The 18,847-nt window shown below is 40.9% G+C and overlaps 1 protein-coding gene across 2 annotated transcripts in view; it reads right to left on the bottom strand.

Moving 5' to 3' along the window:
* Positions 1–18,847, bottom strand: part of stk3 (serine/threonine kinase 3 (STE20 homolog, yeast)) — a 417,867-nt gene that overhangs the window by 369,997 nt on the left and 29,023 nt on the right. Inside the window, exons 2-3 of one of the 2 annotated variants that reach the window (XM_078541121.1) lie at positions 5,031–5,111; positions 1,433–1,561 (exon numbers count right to left, since the gene is read on the bottom strand). In XM_078541121.1, the coding sequence (XP_078397247.1) occupies positions 1,433–1,561; positions 5,031–5,111 (210 nt within the window). The remainder of the gene's footprint in view (positions 1–1,432; positions 1,562–5,030; positions 5,112–18,847) is intronic. The other variant, XM_078541122.1, reaches the window with a different exon arrangement.

Below are 18,847 nucleotides of genomic sequence, written 5' to 3'. Positions count from 1 at the left end.
AGACAACACTTGAACTGCCTGCCCACCACGGGGCTCAGAAACTGGGTGAACAGCTCCAGCATCCAAATAAGATCCATTCGAATAAGACACGGCACCGTGTCTCCTGCAAATTATGTCATTGGTTTTCTGCGCATACGCGGACAAGTATGCATGCATAGTCGGGTATCGGCAGCCACCTAGCACAGCCATCTTGTGTTGGCAGGAGACACAGCGATGTTGAGTCCAGAAGGTTATAGAGTACCAAGTCGAAAGGCAAGGTTCTGTTCAAGCTTTTGTTGAGTTGCATTGGAACACTGCAGCAGGCCATGGACAGAAAGATCAGTATGAGAGCAAGGTGGAGAATTAAAATGACAAGTAACCAGAAGCTCAGGGTCATGCTTGCAGACTTGTAGACAGATGGAGGTAAGGTCGTCACCTAGTCTGCATTTGGTCTCCACAATGTAGAGACGACCATATTGCGAGCAGCAATTATAGTATATGATCGAAAGTACAAGTAAATCACTACTTCACTTGGAAGGAATGCTTGGGGCCTTGGTCAGCAAGGAGGGAGGTGGTGAAAGGGCAGGTGTTGCATCTCCTGTGCTTGCACAGAAAGGTTAGGGATGGCTGAGGAGTGGACTTGAGTGTCACAGAGGGAACAGTCCCTATGAAATGAAGGGGGAGGGCAGGTGAAGATGTTTTTGGTGGTTGCATTACGCTGAAGCAGGCGGAAATGGCAGGTGATGATCTGTTGAATAAGGAGGTTGGTGGGGTGCAAGGTGAGGACAAGGAGAACCTTATCCAAAGGAGTAGAAATAGGGGCTTTCCACACCGGTCCTCAAGCAAATCTGTTGTATAAAACCTAGATATAAAACCACATGAACAATTCTAGCATCAAACTGAGCCTCCTGAGCACTTCTGAAGCTTACATAAAAAATTTTTGAAATGCTGCAAGACTCTCAAGCCATTTAAAATCTAAATGTGTGAAGCTCAGTGCTTACAAGCAGGCATGTGCAGAGCCCTAAGAATTCAATACAGTGCCAGCCAGCATAAACAAGGCACCGCCTGTCTGAAACAGATTATGTAGTTACTGGTCTCAGGCTGGTAGCCACAGGATTAACACATGCTTTGATCTTTGGCTATTGGTGGAACAGCTTTTAAATGTAGTCCCAAAGTAGAGCATAAAAACAAAGATTGTTCAGAATACCAGTTTCAAAAGGTATCTTCGAAAGAGAAGCACTGAGAAAGAACAGCAAGCGATCAAAGACAGATGTTCTGAACCCATGTTGCAGCTCTTCTACTTCAATTCAGTGGGCTTGATCTAAAAATAGTATGACAGCAGTTATAGCTCATCGAAATATTTACATGCTCACTGAATTATAACACTTGAGGTTAAACATCTGTAAAATGCACTATGCTGTTAAGTGAAATTACCACATTCCACTGCTCATACCTATCACATTGTTGCATTATTGAAATTTCCTTAATAATTTCCTGTAGGTCAGACTCCACTGGCACTTGCTTTATGGCAACAACTTGGCCAGATTCTTTATGGATTGCTTTAAAAACACTGCCATAAGATCTGGAAAAAAGAAAAGATTTTTTTCAGATACATACCAAACAAATGAATACTTTAAAGCAAATTTTCAAAAGCTGTATTAATTATGTGCATCTCCTAATTATAATGGATAAAGTTAATTCCATTCAATGCAAAAGATGCTATGTATTTGCACTAGCCCTTCTCTATCATAAAACATTTCTATTTGTTGAAATTATATATTATTTAAATATTATTTAAATGGAGAGCAATTGCAGAACTCTGGGATAGTGGGATCTGGGTGTTCTGGTACATTAATCATAAAAAGTTAGTATACATGTACAACAAGTGATTAGGAAGACAAATGGAACATTGCCGTTTATTGCAAGGGGAATGGAATATAAAAATAGGGATGTTTTGTTACAATTGTACAGAGCATTGGTGAGGCCACATCTAGAATACTGTGTACAGTTTTGGTCTCCTTATTTAAGAAAGGACATAATTGCCTTAGAAGCCATTCAGAGAAGGTTCACTCAACTGGCTCCTGGGACGAAGGGATTATCTTACAAGAAATAGTTGGACAGGTTGGGCCTGTATCCATTGGAGTTTAGAACAATGAGAGGCGATCTTACTGAAACATAAAAGATGCTAAGGAAACTTGACCGGGTGGATGCTGAAAGGATATTTTCCCTTGTTGGGGAGACTGGAACCAGGGGATACAGTTTAAAAATACGAGGGTCTCCCATTTAAGATGGACAGGGTGAGAATTATTTTTTCTCTCAGGGGGTTGTGAACCTATGGAATTCTTCCCCCCAGAGAGCAGTAGAGGTAGGGTTATTTAATATTTTTAGGGCGGAGTTAGATAGATTCTTGACTAACAAGGGAGTCAAAGGGTATACAGGATAGGTTGGAAAGGGGAATTGAGGCCACAATAAACTCAATTTGTTCTTATCAAATGGCAGAGCAGATTCAAATGGCTGAATGGCCTACTCCTGCTCCTAATTCATATGTTCGTATGCTAGGATTAAAACAAATCACAAAAAGTATAAATTTACTTTCAATCATATTTATTAAGTCACTATATTAAATACTGTTTATTTAAAATGTTATGAAATTAATTTGTTATTCCAGCTGAGTTATTTTAACAACTTACAACAATTTAAATTTACATAACACCTTCAACATAATGAAATGTCCCAAGGCACTTTATAGGAGTTTATAAAGCAGAGTATGACACTGAGCCACACAAGGAGATATTAAGTCACATAACCAAAAGCTTGGTCAAAGAGATATGTTTTAAAGAATGCCTTAAAGGAGGGAAGTGAGGCAGAAAAGCAGAGGTATAGGAGGGAATTCCAGAACTTGGGACGAGGTAACTGAAGGCACAGCCACCAATGGTGGAGCGGTTGGGATTGCACAAGAGTCCAAAATCAGAGGAGCACAAATACCTCAAGAGTTGTGGGGTCGGAGAAGATTATAGAGAAGGTCATGGACGGATTTGAAAACAATTATGAGAATTTTTAAACCAAGACATTGCTTGACTGGGAGCCAATGTGGGTCAGAAAGCACAGGGGTGACAGGATTTGCTGCAAGTTAAGATGTTTCAATCATCCCAAGCATGTCACATTGCCATAGAGATAGTGATTCCAAGTGGACCGCTTCATTAGAAGGTTCTTTTATTTAATTTATCTGAGTTTGCTGACAGAATCAGGCAGTTCAGTCTGGGTTTTATGAGGGTAAAGCAGCTGGAAGATTTGCTCTAGCTTGCAGCTAGTGGAAGAAATCTACGGTTGTCTTCACAGAGCATTGTGGCAAAAATTTGTCAGTTTGAATAGTTAACTCAAAGAGCTGGACAGAAGCTGTGGGAGCAAACTAGGAAAAACAATCTATGCATGTCTAAAGCCAGGACAAGGAGCTGAAAAGTCCAGTGATGAGATCTGTAAAGATAACTGGGCGATCACTTAACCAGAAGCTAATGAAAATTATACCTCAGAATAGCTGGAATAATAAGGAGAATTAAAGTAAATTCCAGAGGGCTGTCACATACCTTTTTAGGTTGGTATCAGGAAACGTGGATGAACCTTCAAGATTTCGTAAGATAAGGGAACTCTTTGGGGCAATTAAAAAGTTGAACCGAGTTTATAGCATGTCTTTTTAAGTTATTGCATTAAGTTAATAGTGCTTACTTTGTTTAATTCTTTTTAATATATAATAGAGTTTGGTTTTGTTTAAAAACATCAACTCCTGTGGCGTAGTTCTATCAGTTAATTGTTGGGTGCTCTGATTTCTTCTTTTCAAGGTAATGGCTCCTAACAGGATTGTTACAAAATGTACAGTCCCCAGAAGCCATGCACTAGCAATGGAAATTATTTTAGAATTGGAAAAAAATAAACCTCTAATATAACCCTGAATTCAAACACAACACCGTTGATGCTGGAAAAAGAAACTACTCCAGTGCAAAAATATTTGTAATCCTTTGAGTGCCTAATTTGTTTGTAAACAAACAAAAAAGCACATCAAAGCATATTCTGCTATTACAGTCTCTTAAATATTTCAAATCATTCTTGGATCAACAGGTCATTTGCTGAGCTGAAGCAAATATCAGCTTTTGAAACAAAAGCTTCCAGCTACATTGCCAGAACCGACTGTAGTCCCCTTTCCATTTCAAAGCTGAATGCGTGTTACTCAATGGAGGGAACAGATGCAGAGATTTTTTTCAACTTTCAGAAGCAGTCTTTTTAAAAACAGCCAGAGCTGTCAGTCAATTTAAACCACAACACAAAACATGACAGCAGGGGCTGACAAATCATTTTTTAATGCATGATGGCACTTTTTGACAATTAGAAAAGGACTGTAATACATGATAATAATTACAAAATGCTGGTCAATGTAAGGGTCAGCTTACCTTTGCAGGACAGATCCCTATGATGAATAACTGCATTAAAAACACACGTATATTACAATAAAACATCTAACAGTGACATTTGAAAGTATCAAAACATTTTGCACTTACCTATCAGAATGACTCCACCCCTCAGTAGCATTCCCCAGTGGTCACAAACTCTCCAAGGAGGTTTTCATTAGGGCTTCCAAAACCCACACTAACACATGAAAAGAGTGTGCAGGAAATATAATTTTCCTATGGTCCTCACAATGGAGACCCTGACCTCGGAAGAGGGGTGTGTGCATTTTGCATTCCCAACCCGCCAAAAAGCCACACAAAAATAGTGTGGGGTTGGACAGGCAGCGGAAAGTAGTGTTTGTTTGCTGGAAAAAACAATTTTCAGGCTTCCACAACCCAACTCATACCTCCATTGGAAGAAGAAAATCCAGCCAATGCCATTCCATCATACGCAAGTGAGCTCCACAGGTATGTTTCCATTAACAAAATTATCATAGAAATTTACAAACAGAGCCACTCCAAAGCTGTGCAATGTCTCCAGTTTCAGTATGGTAGCAGGGGAGGGATCTGGTTGATTCCACAAGAAACACACTCAAAAATTATGCCACTTACCCTTCACCAAGTTTTTCCAATACATCGAAAACCTCTTCAGGCTGCTTAGTAAGGCTGTCTTCACTCAGTTTTTTCAACTTGCTAAATTAAAGAAAAAAAAGGAATTGAAGATCATAAAGCACTGAATCAGAAAATGCATTCATTCTACTGAGTCTGCTCCCTTCATTATCATGTACAAGTAATTCTACCCAAATCATTGAATTGGTCAGGAAACAATATGAAAAGCTTCTCATTCCTCCAAGAGATATGTTTATAACATCACATCCAAATATAATTATTGCATAGTATTTGAATGACATCCTTGCATTTGCAAGAGATGATGGGAATGCAGTCTCAGATCTTTGATGAAGTCAGATGAAATCATCTGCTGCACTTCTTTAAACATATAGGGGAGAATTTTTGCCTCAGTGAGCGGGGGCGGGGCCCACTCACCAAGTCGTAAAATGACATGGGGTGACAGCGGCGTGCGTCCCCATGTCACCGCGTGTCATTTAATTTTCAGTTTGGCGGGCGCACAGCCAAGACAGCTGCGCGCCCGCCAAACTGTCAACGGCTTGTTAAGGGCATTAATGAACTAATTAACCCTATTGAGAAAGCTGCCTGTCCAACTCCTGACTCAAGGATCCCCCCCCCACCCCCTGCACAGAGAGCGCACAGCACTTCCAGGAGCACGTCATGCTGGGCGGGCCTTAATTGGCCCATCCATGTAAAATGGCGGCACGGACCCAATCAGGGGTGCCGATCAGGTCCATGCCTGCCCCCGCACAACACCCCCGACCGGGGTGGGGGGGGCGGATTCTACCCATAGTATTTACAGCACAGAGAAAGGCTATTCTGACCATCCCAGTGTTTATTCCACATGCACCTCCTCCCAACCCTTCTTCATCTAACTCTATCAAGCTATCCTTGTGTTTATCTAGCTTTCCCTTAAATGTACCAAAGCTAGTCACCTCAAATGTCTTTATGATAGTGATAGTCCATATTTGAACCATTTTCTGGGGAAAGAAGTCTTTCCTCAATTCCTTATTGGATTTATTAGGGACTAACTTATATTATGGCCCCTAGCAACCTCCAGAGCAAATAGGCTTCAAGTTCCAAAACGCAAAATAAAAAGCTACTGAGTGTTTCTGAAGTAATGAATAATGTCACACAAGATCTTTCTCAATTGCTAGGCATCTGACACAAGGACACAAACTACACATGATAATCCTTGCAATCTCCCTCCCTCAATACAATTCTCTTTCCATTCGTCATTACTTTCTGCTATCAACTGTCAAGCCAATTTTCAATGAAGGCAGCTAATTTACCAACAGCTTCATGAACCTCCATCCTTCTAAAAATATCTCAACAGTGAAACTTGATCAAATGTCTTGTAAGGTTCCAAGTCAATTATATTTACAGACTACTTTTCATCCAAATGTTTACGGATTTCCACAGAAAATTCCTGCAGATTAGGAAGGAATTTATCAATCAAGAGCGCTAGTTTGAGGTATTAATAATATCTGAACTCATAATAAACAGTATTGAGTCATTTACATGTATTGAAATTACCTCTTCTGCTTTCAATTTTATTTAATTCATCAGGAATCCTTCCTCACAAAAAAATTGCTTATAAAAAATGAATCGATTACAACTATATTATCAGTGCATATTCAAAGCTTACTATTTTATCTGATACTATTTTATCTGATTCATCCCATACAGTTCTTTAATTGCTCAATTACAGAATCTTTGAAATTTACATGACAAGACACATCAATTTGACCCATTGTGCCTGTGCTGGCTCGCTGAAAGAGCTATCCATCAAGTGCCAACAACCTAGCCTTCTCCCATATCCCAGTTTCAATTTTCTTTCTCTATTAGCTGTCTACTTGCACCATTGCTTCTACTAAGGCAAACTCCTCTGAACCATCCTCTGTCGAAGGCAAACAATCTCCAAATCTCTCTTCCTCTGAAATACAATGGTAACTTACAACCTAGCTACTAACTCACTCCCCAGCTGAAATGCCTTTTCCTGATCCATCTCATCAAAACTTCTCAATTGTGAACAATTCCATTTGAAACATTGTTACAAACAAATGAAAAACAAAGAATAGGAAAAGAGCTACTATTCCACCCAGCCTATAACATTGTGATACATCTTTCGTCACAATATGTACACGCACTACCCTACCTGGAGCCATGTAATCTCTTTCAAAAAGTGGGTATGTGGGTGAAAACACATTATCCAAGGGGAGAAAAAAGGAAAGATCCTCTCCAAACCTTTTAATCAATTAGTCCAGGAGTTCTCCCTGGCCCTGATTAACATTACAGAATACCTACCTCTTGTATGAGATGCTCCACCCCAGCCAGGAATAGGTCCAGCTTTAGGGAATTGAGTGAATCATTGTTCATCATACGAGCTGGAAACCCAGTGCAGATGTTCACTATTGTCTGATACCGAACCAAACATTTAAAACTTAGGTAATGGCAGGAGTTAGAAGTGCCCACAGGTCCTCCCTTCAGTTGAAATAATTGGTCTACACAAATACAATCAAGTTCCTTCATTACCTTATAAACTTGATCAGATAATCCACAAGTCAACAACTCTAAACTGAGAAGCAAGATGAGAAGCAATATTTTCTCTCAAATTCTTTTAAATTCTTTATCCCAGAGGGTCTTGGTTGCTTGGTTGTTGAGCATATCCAAGGCTGAGATTGACAGATTCTTGGGCACTAAAGGATAGGGTGGGGGTGATGAGGTGAGTGGAGTTCCAGTCAAAGATCAGCCATGATCCTATCAAATGGTGGAAAAGGGTCGAGGGGCCATATGGCCAACTCCTGTTCCTATTTCTTATGTTCTTAAAGGATAGAGACCCAGCTCTTTGACCCTGATTGGTTAAACTGGAATTAATCTTGCAGCCCTTGCCAAAGCCTCAATGCCACCTACTATGCCAGGGGACCAAAACTGAATACAGCTTTTTAAATGAAGGCCTAATCAAGATTTTGTACAGCGACAAAATTATATATTTTGTGTTCTAATGAATCATCCTTCAAATATATCCTGCTCACTTTAGGTATAGTTTCACGACATTGGCCATGAGCCTTTAGAGATTGTTGTATAAAAATATCCAGATTACTTTCTTTCAGCACTGGTTTTAATTCTTCTTAAGGCTTCTGTTCTAGTGAAATAAAAATCAGTTTCACTGATTGCAAAGCAAACCACCAGCAGCCCCACCCCCCACCCTGCTCCACCAACCTCCATCACAGTTATCTTCATAGTAAATCTCTATACCCACAGCTAACTGAATGGTATTGATGCTTCTAGAAAAATGAGGTAGACTGGTCATCCCAGACTGCATAATCCAAATTCATCTCAGACACAACTCTTGTGCAAAAATATTAAGTCCAAGGCCAAATTATAGATATAATTTACAGCCTTAAAGTAAAATCTTTAAGGAAAGTATTAAAAGATTTAAAAAAGCTCAGCTCAAAAGATAAATATTGCTACTGTGATTCTTTTTAAATTGTTTAAATCTTCATTATGGAAATTAAGAAATTTCAGTTATGATAATGGGGACCCAGTGACCAGGGTGCACAATCAGGAGTGCTGAGTTTACACAAGCAACACCGGAATGTATAATGGGGAAAAAAATAGCACAGTTATGTAAACAAAAAAGCACATGCTATTTATCATGAGATTGTATTTTATACTGTTTATAATTATATAGCAAAACTGCCAGCAATTTAAGTACAGCTTATTGGTGGGATAGGAGCTTCTCTACAATAGTGAGGAACTACCTCACCCTCACTAATGGGAGAGTATAATTTCGACGTCCTAAGTTTACTCAGGTTCCCATTATAAATAAGGCATCAGAATTTATAGCGAGAAAGCTGATATAAAATCATTATAAAAGAAAGTCAGCTTGTGTAGAGAAAAGCTCATATAGATTCTCACTATACTACAAATTGTGAATAGCTGCATTTTAAAAAGTTCATTTTTTTTTCTAAAATTCAATCTGATTTTCAAACAACATACATTTAGACTTCTAATAATTTAAGTCCTAAAACTATGCAATGAAGGATATTTTTCCCCAGGAATGTCGAGGAAATTTACTCCAATCTATACAAATTAATACAATTTGTGACTACCTGAATTTGCACAAATCACTGTCAATTATGTAGAAAAAAAGTTACCGAAAAACGTATCTCAGGACACATATTTCAAAATGCTTCAAAGCAAACTAATGCCAAAGTCTAGGCATTGTTATTTTGTAAACATACAATTTGCACACAGCAAGGTCCCTTAGTGAATGAGCCATTAGACAGTTTTGGTGGCATTGATTGAAGGACATTGGATAAATTTGCCCAGAACATCTGTAGAACTCCCACCCGTTTGTTGTCTCATCTGAAAAAACACCTCAGGACGCACCACTTCCTCAGTACAAGCACTTAAGTGTCAGCTTGTAGTACATGGAGCCGTGAGAGGGTTTAACCACACAACTTCCTGATTCAGAAGCAAGAGGTGATTATCTTACAGTTGAACTGAAAGAAAAATCTGTTCCAATGGTTTGCAGCATGGTCAATGTATCTTCAGTGCAAATGGTAGTGGAGATCTGAAATCCTCCCCAAAAAAGCTGAGGTGCTGCATCACTAGAAATTTTCAAATCAGAGATAAAAAGATTTTCTGAAAGTAAAAATATTGAGGGATATGGATCAAAGCTGGTAAAGATAACTGAGGGATAGATCATTCATGATATCGCCGAATGACACTACGCTGGGTAGGAACCTGGCCGCCAATTCAGTTCTGATTCCCTGACACGCCCACCCAGGTTTTTAAAGGACCAGGTCAACTAATTGCAGGGAGCAGACTCCCAAGGCTGAAGGATCAGTGGGAGGCCCTTCAACACTGAGACATCAGCAGCCCTGCCAGCCAAGGTTAGAGCTGCAGGTTCATGATGGAGAAAGATAGGGTGCCTCAACATGGAAGTATCCTCTGAAGTAGTCTGTTCTTTTTAAATTTAAAACAGCCACAGATCCCTGGCCATTATCATCATGGGACAATAGGGCAGCCAGTGGCTGCAGTTGTAGCCCTGCGGCCATCACTGGTGTGGGGTGAGGGGGGTCCCTCATGGGATTAAGCATGGCCCACCCCACTTTCCCAACATGTGCTTGCCATGCTTGCCTGGTCATAGCACGGACTGATGTCTCTTGTCCGCATTTCCGACTGGTTACAGGCAAAGCCCCATAATTGACGCTAATTGCCCTCAATTGGCAACCACCGCTTGCCAGGGTAAAATACAGGGCTTCATCGTTTTTGAACACTCTGCAGCGGAAAACGGAAATGACATCTTCTCACAGGTGGCTTGATACCAAAGAGATAATAAAATAACATAAGACATTCAAATATTAAAAATTACTTTCTTGATCCAACCCCAATGTCACACATTTGGATCAATTTACCAAAATTACATTGAAATTGGCCTAGCATGAAAAAATGAAAATGCTGGGGTTTTTTGCTTATATTTCATACTATATATTGAATTGTATGATCATTTTGACTCTGTTGCTTCCAAATCAGAATGTTATGGGTTCAAGGCGCACTCTAGAGACTCGAACACATAATCCAGGTTGGTATTTCAGTGCAGTACTGGGGAAGGGTTGCATTCTTGGGCAACTGACGCAACCCCCAACCTGGGTTCTCCAAAATTGGCTTGGGGTCAGGATTATGGCGCACGGCTGGCGGTGCAAAATTGCAGGCCTATATGCCTCCAATCCCAACCTGCTTTGAATATCCAGCCTTACGTTGTTATATTCTCGTGGAACATGTGCGCCATACAAAAGAGTTATCATAATCACTAGTGCTGAAAATCACACACAAAAGTAGAACTTTTAAACCTTTACTAAACAGTTGATCTGTCAGAACATAAATTGTGAAAAAGCATCACATTTTTCTTCGAGCCATTGCTTACATAATGAGTATCCCTTCTGCCTTTCCTTCAGAAATTGTAGGATAGCTAAGAAAACAGAACAGTTAAAATGTTCTCACTGATTCTACTGGAAAAAAAGTTACTGAAATCTCTATCAATTAAAGAAAACTCAACAGATGGTTTGTCCCATGACATTTTACAGGACTTAATCATTTTTGAACACTCTCCAGAGGAAAATAGTAATGACATCTTCTCACATGTAACTTGATACCAAAGGGATAATAAAATAACATAAGATATTTGAATGTTAAAAGTTACTTTCTCTTTCCAAGCCCGATGTCACACATTTGGATTAATTAACCAAAAACACATTGAAATTGGCCTAGTAAAATAACAATGAAAATGCTGAATTCTTTTGCTATATTTCATACCATATCTTTAATGGTATGACATTGTGGCTCAGTTGCTTCTAAACCAGAAGTTTGTGGGCTCAAGTCCCACTCCAGAGACTTGAACACATAATTCAGGCTGGCACTTCAGTTCAATACTGAGGAAATGGTGCATTCTTGGGAGGCACATCTTTCAGTTGAACAGTTAAACCTACCATATGAGGACACAGATCGACACATGGTGCTATTTTGAAAAAGAGCAGAGGAGTGCTCCCTGATATTCATCCCTCAACCAACATCACTAAAAAACTGATTATCTTGTCATTACCACATTGCTGCTCGTGGGACGTTGCACTGCACAAATTGACTGCCACATTTCCTACCTATTACAACCATGGCTATAGTTCAAAAGCAATTAATTGACTGTAAAACATTTTGTGATGTCGAGGGGTTGTGAAAAGGTGCTAAATAAATGCAAGTTCTTTCTTTCAAACTCATGAAGGTATGTATATGACGCAGGCAGATGCTGCTGGAGAAAACAATGACATTGAAGTAAGTGGAGCGGAGCACATTGGAAAAGGGAGGATATGGTAGAGCAAGAGAAAAGGAATAAATTTATAGAAATACAAAATTAAACAAAATAGACATTTTAAAACTTGAAAGAGAAACAGATGGAAGGACAAATAATTGATTATGAATGAACAGAGATAAATGGGAAGGACAGGAACAGAAAATTGGCTGGAGAACAGCAGTCTCTGATCCAGTGGGATCAGTGTTCAGACGGTTATACAAATTATATTTTCATGGGACAAGAATGAATAATGATGTCAAGAGTTCCAAGAATACTCTTGTAGATCCAACGGAGTTGGAAGGAATTGAACTACTACAAATTCTTATCAAAATAACCATTTTTATAAGCAAATAAAAAATTCCCTTTTTGCATTTAATTAAACTTTTAGGATATAGCTATAGCTAATTGACATTGATATAAACTGTCACCGTAACTCAGTCAGGTAAACAATTGACCTCAACAGACAAAAGCAAGAAATATAAAACCGCCTGAACAAGGAGTCTCAAAGTCTCAGGCCACACAACAGATGCAGTATAACTGCAGCTCAATGTAAAATCACATCTTGAATGCTGTGGATTTGCACAAAAATGAAGTACAAACCTCAATGTAAAGTTCAACTTGAGTCTGTCGAGGAGGCATTGTATTTACAGAATGTTGTACTAGAGCACTCAAGTGGTAAAACAGATGTTTTTTTTAAATTTGTTCATGGGAAATGGTCATCATTGGGAAGGCCAGTATTTAATGCCCTTGAGAAGATGGTGGTAAGCCACCATTTTAAACTGCTGCACTCGATGTGTTGAAGGTGCTCCCACAGTGGTGGTAAGTAGGGAGTTCCAGGATTTTGACCAACGAAAATAAAGGAACAATGATGTATTTCCAAGTCAGGATGGTGCATGACTTGGAGGGGAGTTGTCAGGTGCTGTTCCCATGCAAATGCTGCTCTTGTTCTTCTCAGCAGAGGATGCTCAATAAAAGAAATTTAAAAATACATTAAAATAGATCAGCATTCAGACATCTTGTCTATATTGGCCAGTTATATTAAGTTTCAGTCCCAATAACACACCCCACCTTAGGCTCCAGAATATAAAATTAGACAACCTCGTACAATAGGACCTCAGCTAAACAAAAGAGTTAGATCCAACAAAAGCGAGTAAAAGGAAACTATATTCATATCTCAACTGAACTTCTAATCACCCTGGTAAGTCAGGCAGGAACAAGATCCAATCATGGTCAGCAACAGCCCACAAATTAGAACTGAATTCAATTGAATTACTTTAATATTGCTGAAAAAAAGAGACATGCTGCTGAAGCTTTTCATCTTGTACTCATCAGAACAGACGCAAGAATGACAAATTTCAAAGGGAGCAACAAGTTATACTGCTTGAGAAAAGGGTCATGATTGATTGTCAAGTAGCCTCTGATTGGTCAAGGCATTGTCATGGAGAACGCACCAGGGAGTTGTTGTCCCCCATGCTTCTGTTTAATTCAAAGAAGTGGCAATGTCTGGACATGTTCCTTTTGCCTGCATAGGATAGATCCCTGCGTTTGGATCTACGTAGCTAATCTAGCAAGTGTAAGTAAGCCACATTGCAAGCCCAACTGATAATCTTAAATTGGTTGTTGGTGTAATTCTTAGCATATTCGCAATTCCCAATTGCAGAATCACAAATAACAAGAGACATTATGTTCTGGGTTTTGCAAGCACGGGCTGGTTTAGTACAGTAAGCCTTTGCTTATTGCAAAAAGCTGATGGGGCGTGCTGTTAGACACAGTTAGATAGACCCTACAGACATCTACACAGGCTAACAGATAGCCAACAATGATCAATAAAGCCGTAATTCAACTGAAGTGGTTTATAACTTCAACATAACCAGAATAAGAAAAATTAAAATTCATCATTAGCTTTTTGTATAGGCAATTTACAGATGTACATGACCAGCACTGTTTGTTTTCCTAATGGATTTCTGTGAAACAAAGCAGGCATTATATCACTGACCCCAAATTCCATTTTGGTGGATGTCATTGGGCCAAGTAGCCTTTATAAGGTTGATTCTGTAGTATTAGGCTGTTTGGAACTGTAAGGTCAATGCGGTACTAGGGGAACAGTACCGCCTACATTGTGGTAAAGACAGTCACATGGGATTTGTAGAGTGCAGTAATCAGTCTGGTAGAAGTCGGGTGAAGATAGCACCTAGTCAAGGCCGTTTCCTGTAATATATATTTTTATATATATATATATATATATATATATATATATATAGTTATGTGTTATTAATAAACAGTTATTATTCAACCATACCAGACTCCAAGCCTCTTCATGAGACAACATACAACCTTCCAACTGATTCTCTATTATAATGAAGACCTCACTGAATAAGGAGTCCCAGAATTCTGCATGCCAAGGAACCCACCGTAAACATTTGCATGCTCCCCATCCTAACTACAGTTAAATGTCAGATACAAAAAGAACGTTGTTACTGCTGCAAAAAAAATGTTACTGTTCAGCAACAAAAGGTACAAACCAATGAGTCAACAAACACAAAGATTACAAACAATTGAAAACGCAACAGAAATCTGATAACTTCAGAGACTATTTATCATCCTCTCATAGCTCCTCAAATGGCCAAGTGCTACAGTTTGGAAAACAAAACCATAAATAGAGCTTTTCTACTATTCTTCAGATGCTTTTTGTGTCTTCTACTGTGAAGATAGATACAAAATTACATGTTCAAAGTCTCTGCCATGTTCTTGTTTGCCATTATTAATTCCCCAGTTTCATTTCTAAGGGACTAACACTCACTTCAGAAAATCTTTTCCTTTTCAGATACTTGCAGAAGCTTTTACTATCTTTTTAATATTTCTTAATAGTTTTCTTTCACACTGCAATTTCTCCCTCCATTACTTTTTCAGTCATTCTTTGCTAGTTTCTAAAATTTTCCCCAATTCTCTGGGCTATTACTAATCTTTGCAGCATTGCAAGTCTTTTCTTTCAGCTTAACTTCCTTAGTTAGCAACTGATGGTGCACCTTTCTCAAAAAGTCTTTCTTTCTCAATGGATTATACCTTTGCTGAGGGTTATGAAATATCTCCTTAAATGTCTGCACTGCTTCTCTACAATCTGACCTTTAAATCGATTTTCCCATACCACTTCAGCTAACTCTGGGTGGAATAATCAGGTCACATTGCCGGTGGGGGAGTGGGCGACTATATGTCATGCAGGCCAAAAATCGGTTTCACACCGCCGTGAAACTAGATTGCAATCGCCCACGTTTCCCACCGCCGCATATCGGGAGCTTAATTTCAATACGTTAGCATCTCATTATAAGCCCTGCTCGCCAGAATCATCCCTCCACGTCAAATTTACCACCCGCATCAGTGTGGCATCAGAACGGTGTGCTGCACGACTATCTTTAAAAGGCATGCACTTGACGACCTGACCTTTTGAGTGGAACTCGGAGTTGAGTGCACACAACCTTGCGCAGTGCTCGCGAGAATCGCCTGTAGGACATCAAGGAAGAGTGCATGTGCATTTTTGGGGGGGTCAGGGGAGGCACAGGCAAGTCACTTTTCTCCAGCTGGCTTTCAGTGCAGTGCCGGGGCAAGGGCTTGAGTGCAAGTCGGGCCGGGGGCATGCAAAGCAGCACAGACAGAAGAAAGTACACAAGCACGTGCCAGGGGTGGGGGCTGAGGGAAGCGGCCATGGATTTGTAAAAGCTTGTCAAAAATGAGCATTCTTCCGCAGCTGAGACCATTCAGCAGCAGCTCCATTGACATGCCTGGAGTCGGAGCCTCTGAAGCTTTTCTGCCCATTCAAGCAATGCAAAGGCATGAAAATGCCACCAAATGCTCCAAACTTTTCACCTCTTGGGTGCAGACTGCAAACTCATGTATGTTTTAGGGGGCAGCAGAAAAACTGGCCAACTAGGCAAGTTGCACAATCCCCTTGCGAAAGGTGGCCATGGTGCAGTCACTGCTCACAGCCCCTTTCAATGTCTTTATTGAAGATTGGACCAGTATCCCTTATGGTTCAAACTAACATCGCAGCCTTGCAGTGCAGTGTTAGGAGAATGCCTGTGCCTGAGCTGAGAGCACAGCATGCAATCCAGTGGCTGAAGCTGCTGCCAATCGGTCAAGTGGAGTGACGTGAACGTGGGTGGGGTTTCAGAAAGCCATAAAGCGCGCGACACACTGGCCATCCAAGTAGTGGCCAGCACTCTCCTGTATGCGTGAAGGGGCCTTCAGACTTAACTAACAGAGGTTCTTAGAACACACATGCTAACCCATGCGTCTCTCTCTCTCTCTCTGATCCTGCATTAGGAGACCATCAGGATCATGGAGCCTGGAGATTTAACAGTATGCCTCATGGCTTACGGGGAGCAGAGAAGAAGAAGTGGAATTCATTATTAAGGAAGTAGTAATGGGGCATTTGGAAAGTCAAATTGCAATCCATCAGAATCAGCATGGTTTTTTGAAGAGTGTTTGACTAATTTGCTAGAGTTCTTTGAAGATGTGACGAACAAAGTGGATAATGAGGATCCTGTAGATGTAGTATATCGGGACTTCCAGAAGGCCTTTGATAAGGTGCCACACAAAAGATTAATACACAAGATAAGATCACACGGAGTTAGGGGTAATATATTAGCTTGGATAGAGGATTGGCTAACCAACAGAAAGCAGAGAGTCGGGATAAATGGGTCTTTTTCTGGATGGCAAGCTGTAACTAGTGTGGTGCCACAGGGTTCGGTCCTTGGGCCCCAACTATTTACAATCTATATTAATGACTTGGGTTCAGGGATAGAAGGTACTATAGCTAAATTTGCAGATGACACCAAAATAGGTGGGAAAGTAAGTTGCAATGAAGAAATAAGAAATTTACAAATGGATGTGGACAGGTTAGGTGAATGGGCCAAAATTTGGCAGGTGGAGTTTAACGTGCATAAGTGTGAGGTTATCCATTTTGGTCGGAAGAATAAAAAGGCGACTTATTATTTAAATGGAGAGAAACTTCAGAATGCTTCAGTGCAGAGGGATCTGGGTGTCCTCGTGCATGAATCACTGAAAGCTAGTATGCAGGTACAGCAGGTAATAAGGAAGGCAAATGGAATTGTGGCATTTATTGCTAAAGGAATAGAGTATAAAAATAGGGAAGTGCTGTTACAACTGTACAAGGTGAGGCCGCACCTGGAGTACTGTGCAGTTTTGGTCCCCTTACTTGAGGAAGGATGTAGTTACACTGAAGGGGATTCAGAGGAGGTTCACTAGATTGATTCCAGAGATGCGGGGCTTGTCTCATGAGGAGAGATTCAGCAGTTTAGGCCTATACTTGCTAGAATTTAGAAGGATGAGAGGAGATCTAATTGAGGTATATATGATGCTAAAGGGGATAGACAAAGTAGATGTGAAATGGATGTTTCTCCTTGTGGGGCATTCTAGAATGAGAGGCCATAGTTTTAGGCTAAGGGGTGGTAGATTTAAATCAGAGATGAGGAGGAATTACTTTTCTCAAAGGGTCGTGAATCCCTGGAATTCACTACCTCAGAGTGCAGTGGATGCCGGATGCTGAATAAATTTAAGGAGGAGATAGACAGATTTTTAATTAGTAACAGGTTGAAAGGTTATGGGCAGAGGGCGGAAAATTGGAGTTGAGGCCGAAATGAGATCAGCCATGATCGTATTGAATGGCGGGGCAGGCTCGAGGGGCTGAATTGCCTACTCCTGCTCCTAATTCTTATGTTCTTATGTGCAGAAGAGGTGCGTGACTTGACAAAGGGAGGAGCACCTCCCTCATGATGAAGGGGTAGCAGAACCTGCTGCGTACGCAGCTGAAGACCCACAGAGAGCCATCACTACTAGACCCAGGGCCTACAGATGGCGCCTATTATTCCTGCAGATGACTGAGAACCAATGTCACCGAAGACCGTGCATGTCTAAGGAACAGGTCAGTCATATATGCCACCTGCTGCAGGATTTGATGCCACGGAGACATGGATGGCATCCACTGCCAGTGGCCTTGAAAGTGAACGCAGCGCTCAAGTTTTATGCCAGTGGTTCCTTGCAGGGCTCCACAGGTGACCTCTGTGGGGTATGACAAGCCTCCACCCACAAATATATCCATTAGGTCACGGATGCCATCTTCACGAAGGCACAGAACTTTATGCATTTCGACCCAGGATCAGGAAAGTCAGGAAGCATGAGAGCTAGGATTGGCGCAGATCTCAGGTTTTCAACAGGTGCAGGGTGCCATCGACTGCACTCACATGACAACAAGCAGTCAACTACGTTAAGCGGAAGGGCTTCCACTCGCTGAATGTTCAGCTGGTTTGCAACAACCACAAAAATATCCTACAGGTCGGCGCACAATTCCCAAGGAGCATCCACGGCTCCTACATCCTTAGCAGGTCTCAGATCCCAGACATCTTCCAAGGTCCAGAGAGGCTGCAGAGTTGGCTTCTCGGGGACAGAGGACATGGCTGGTGACACCCGTGCAACAGCCTCAGGCTGCAGCAGAGCAACAGTATAACAAACTCATGCCTCATGGAGGACGTCAAAGGGGATGACGGTGATGAGGTCCCCGAAGGCAAGGATGCCAGCAATGAGGCCATCGCACTGGTCAGATGAGGTAGGCGCATTCGGAAGCACTCATAGCTGCAAGATTCATGGAGGACAATGACAAGATGCAGTGAGGACACTCCTGACATACTCACCTTGCATCTGTGAACATTTCACTCGTATGTGGCTGACGGAAGCCCCCTTACCCTCAGTGCTCATGCTCATGCCATGGAGACTCAGTGGAAGCCCCAATAGTCGTTAGATTCCAGGAGGATGATATCAACATGCAGTGAGCACACTCCACAGATCTTTACATAGCCTCTGTGAACGTCTGACTCTTGTCTGTCTGAGGGCAGCTCGCTTGCGCTCTGTAAGCAGAGTCATATATCATGGAGATGCA

This window comes from Cetorhinus maximus, chromosome 4 (assembly GCF_964194155.1).
Source record: "Cetorhinus maximus chromosome 4, sCetMax3.hap1.1, whole genome shotgun sequence".
Lineage (NCBI taxonomy): Eukaryota > Metazoa > Chordata > Chondrichthyes > Lamniformes > Cetorhinidae > Cetorhinus > Cetorhinus maximus.
The sequence above is the reverse complement of the archived record's forward strand: the minus strand, read 5'-3'. Positions and strand labels throughout refer to the sequence as shown.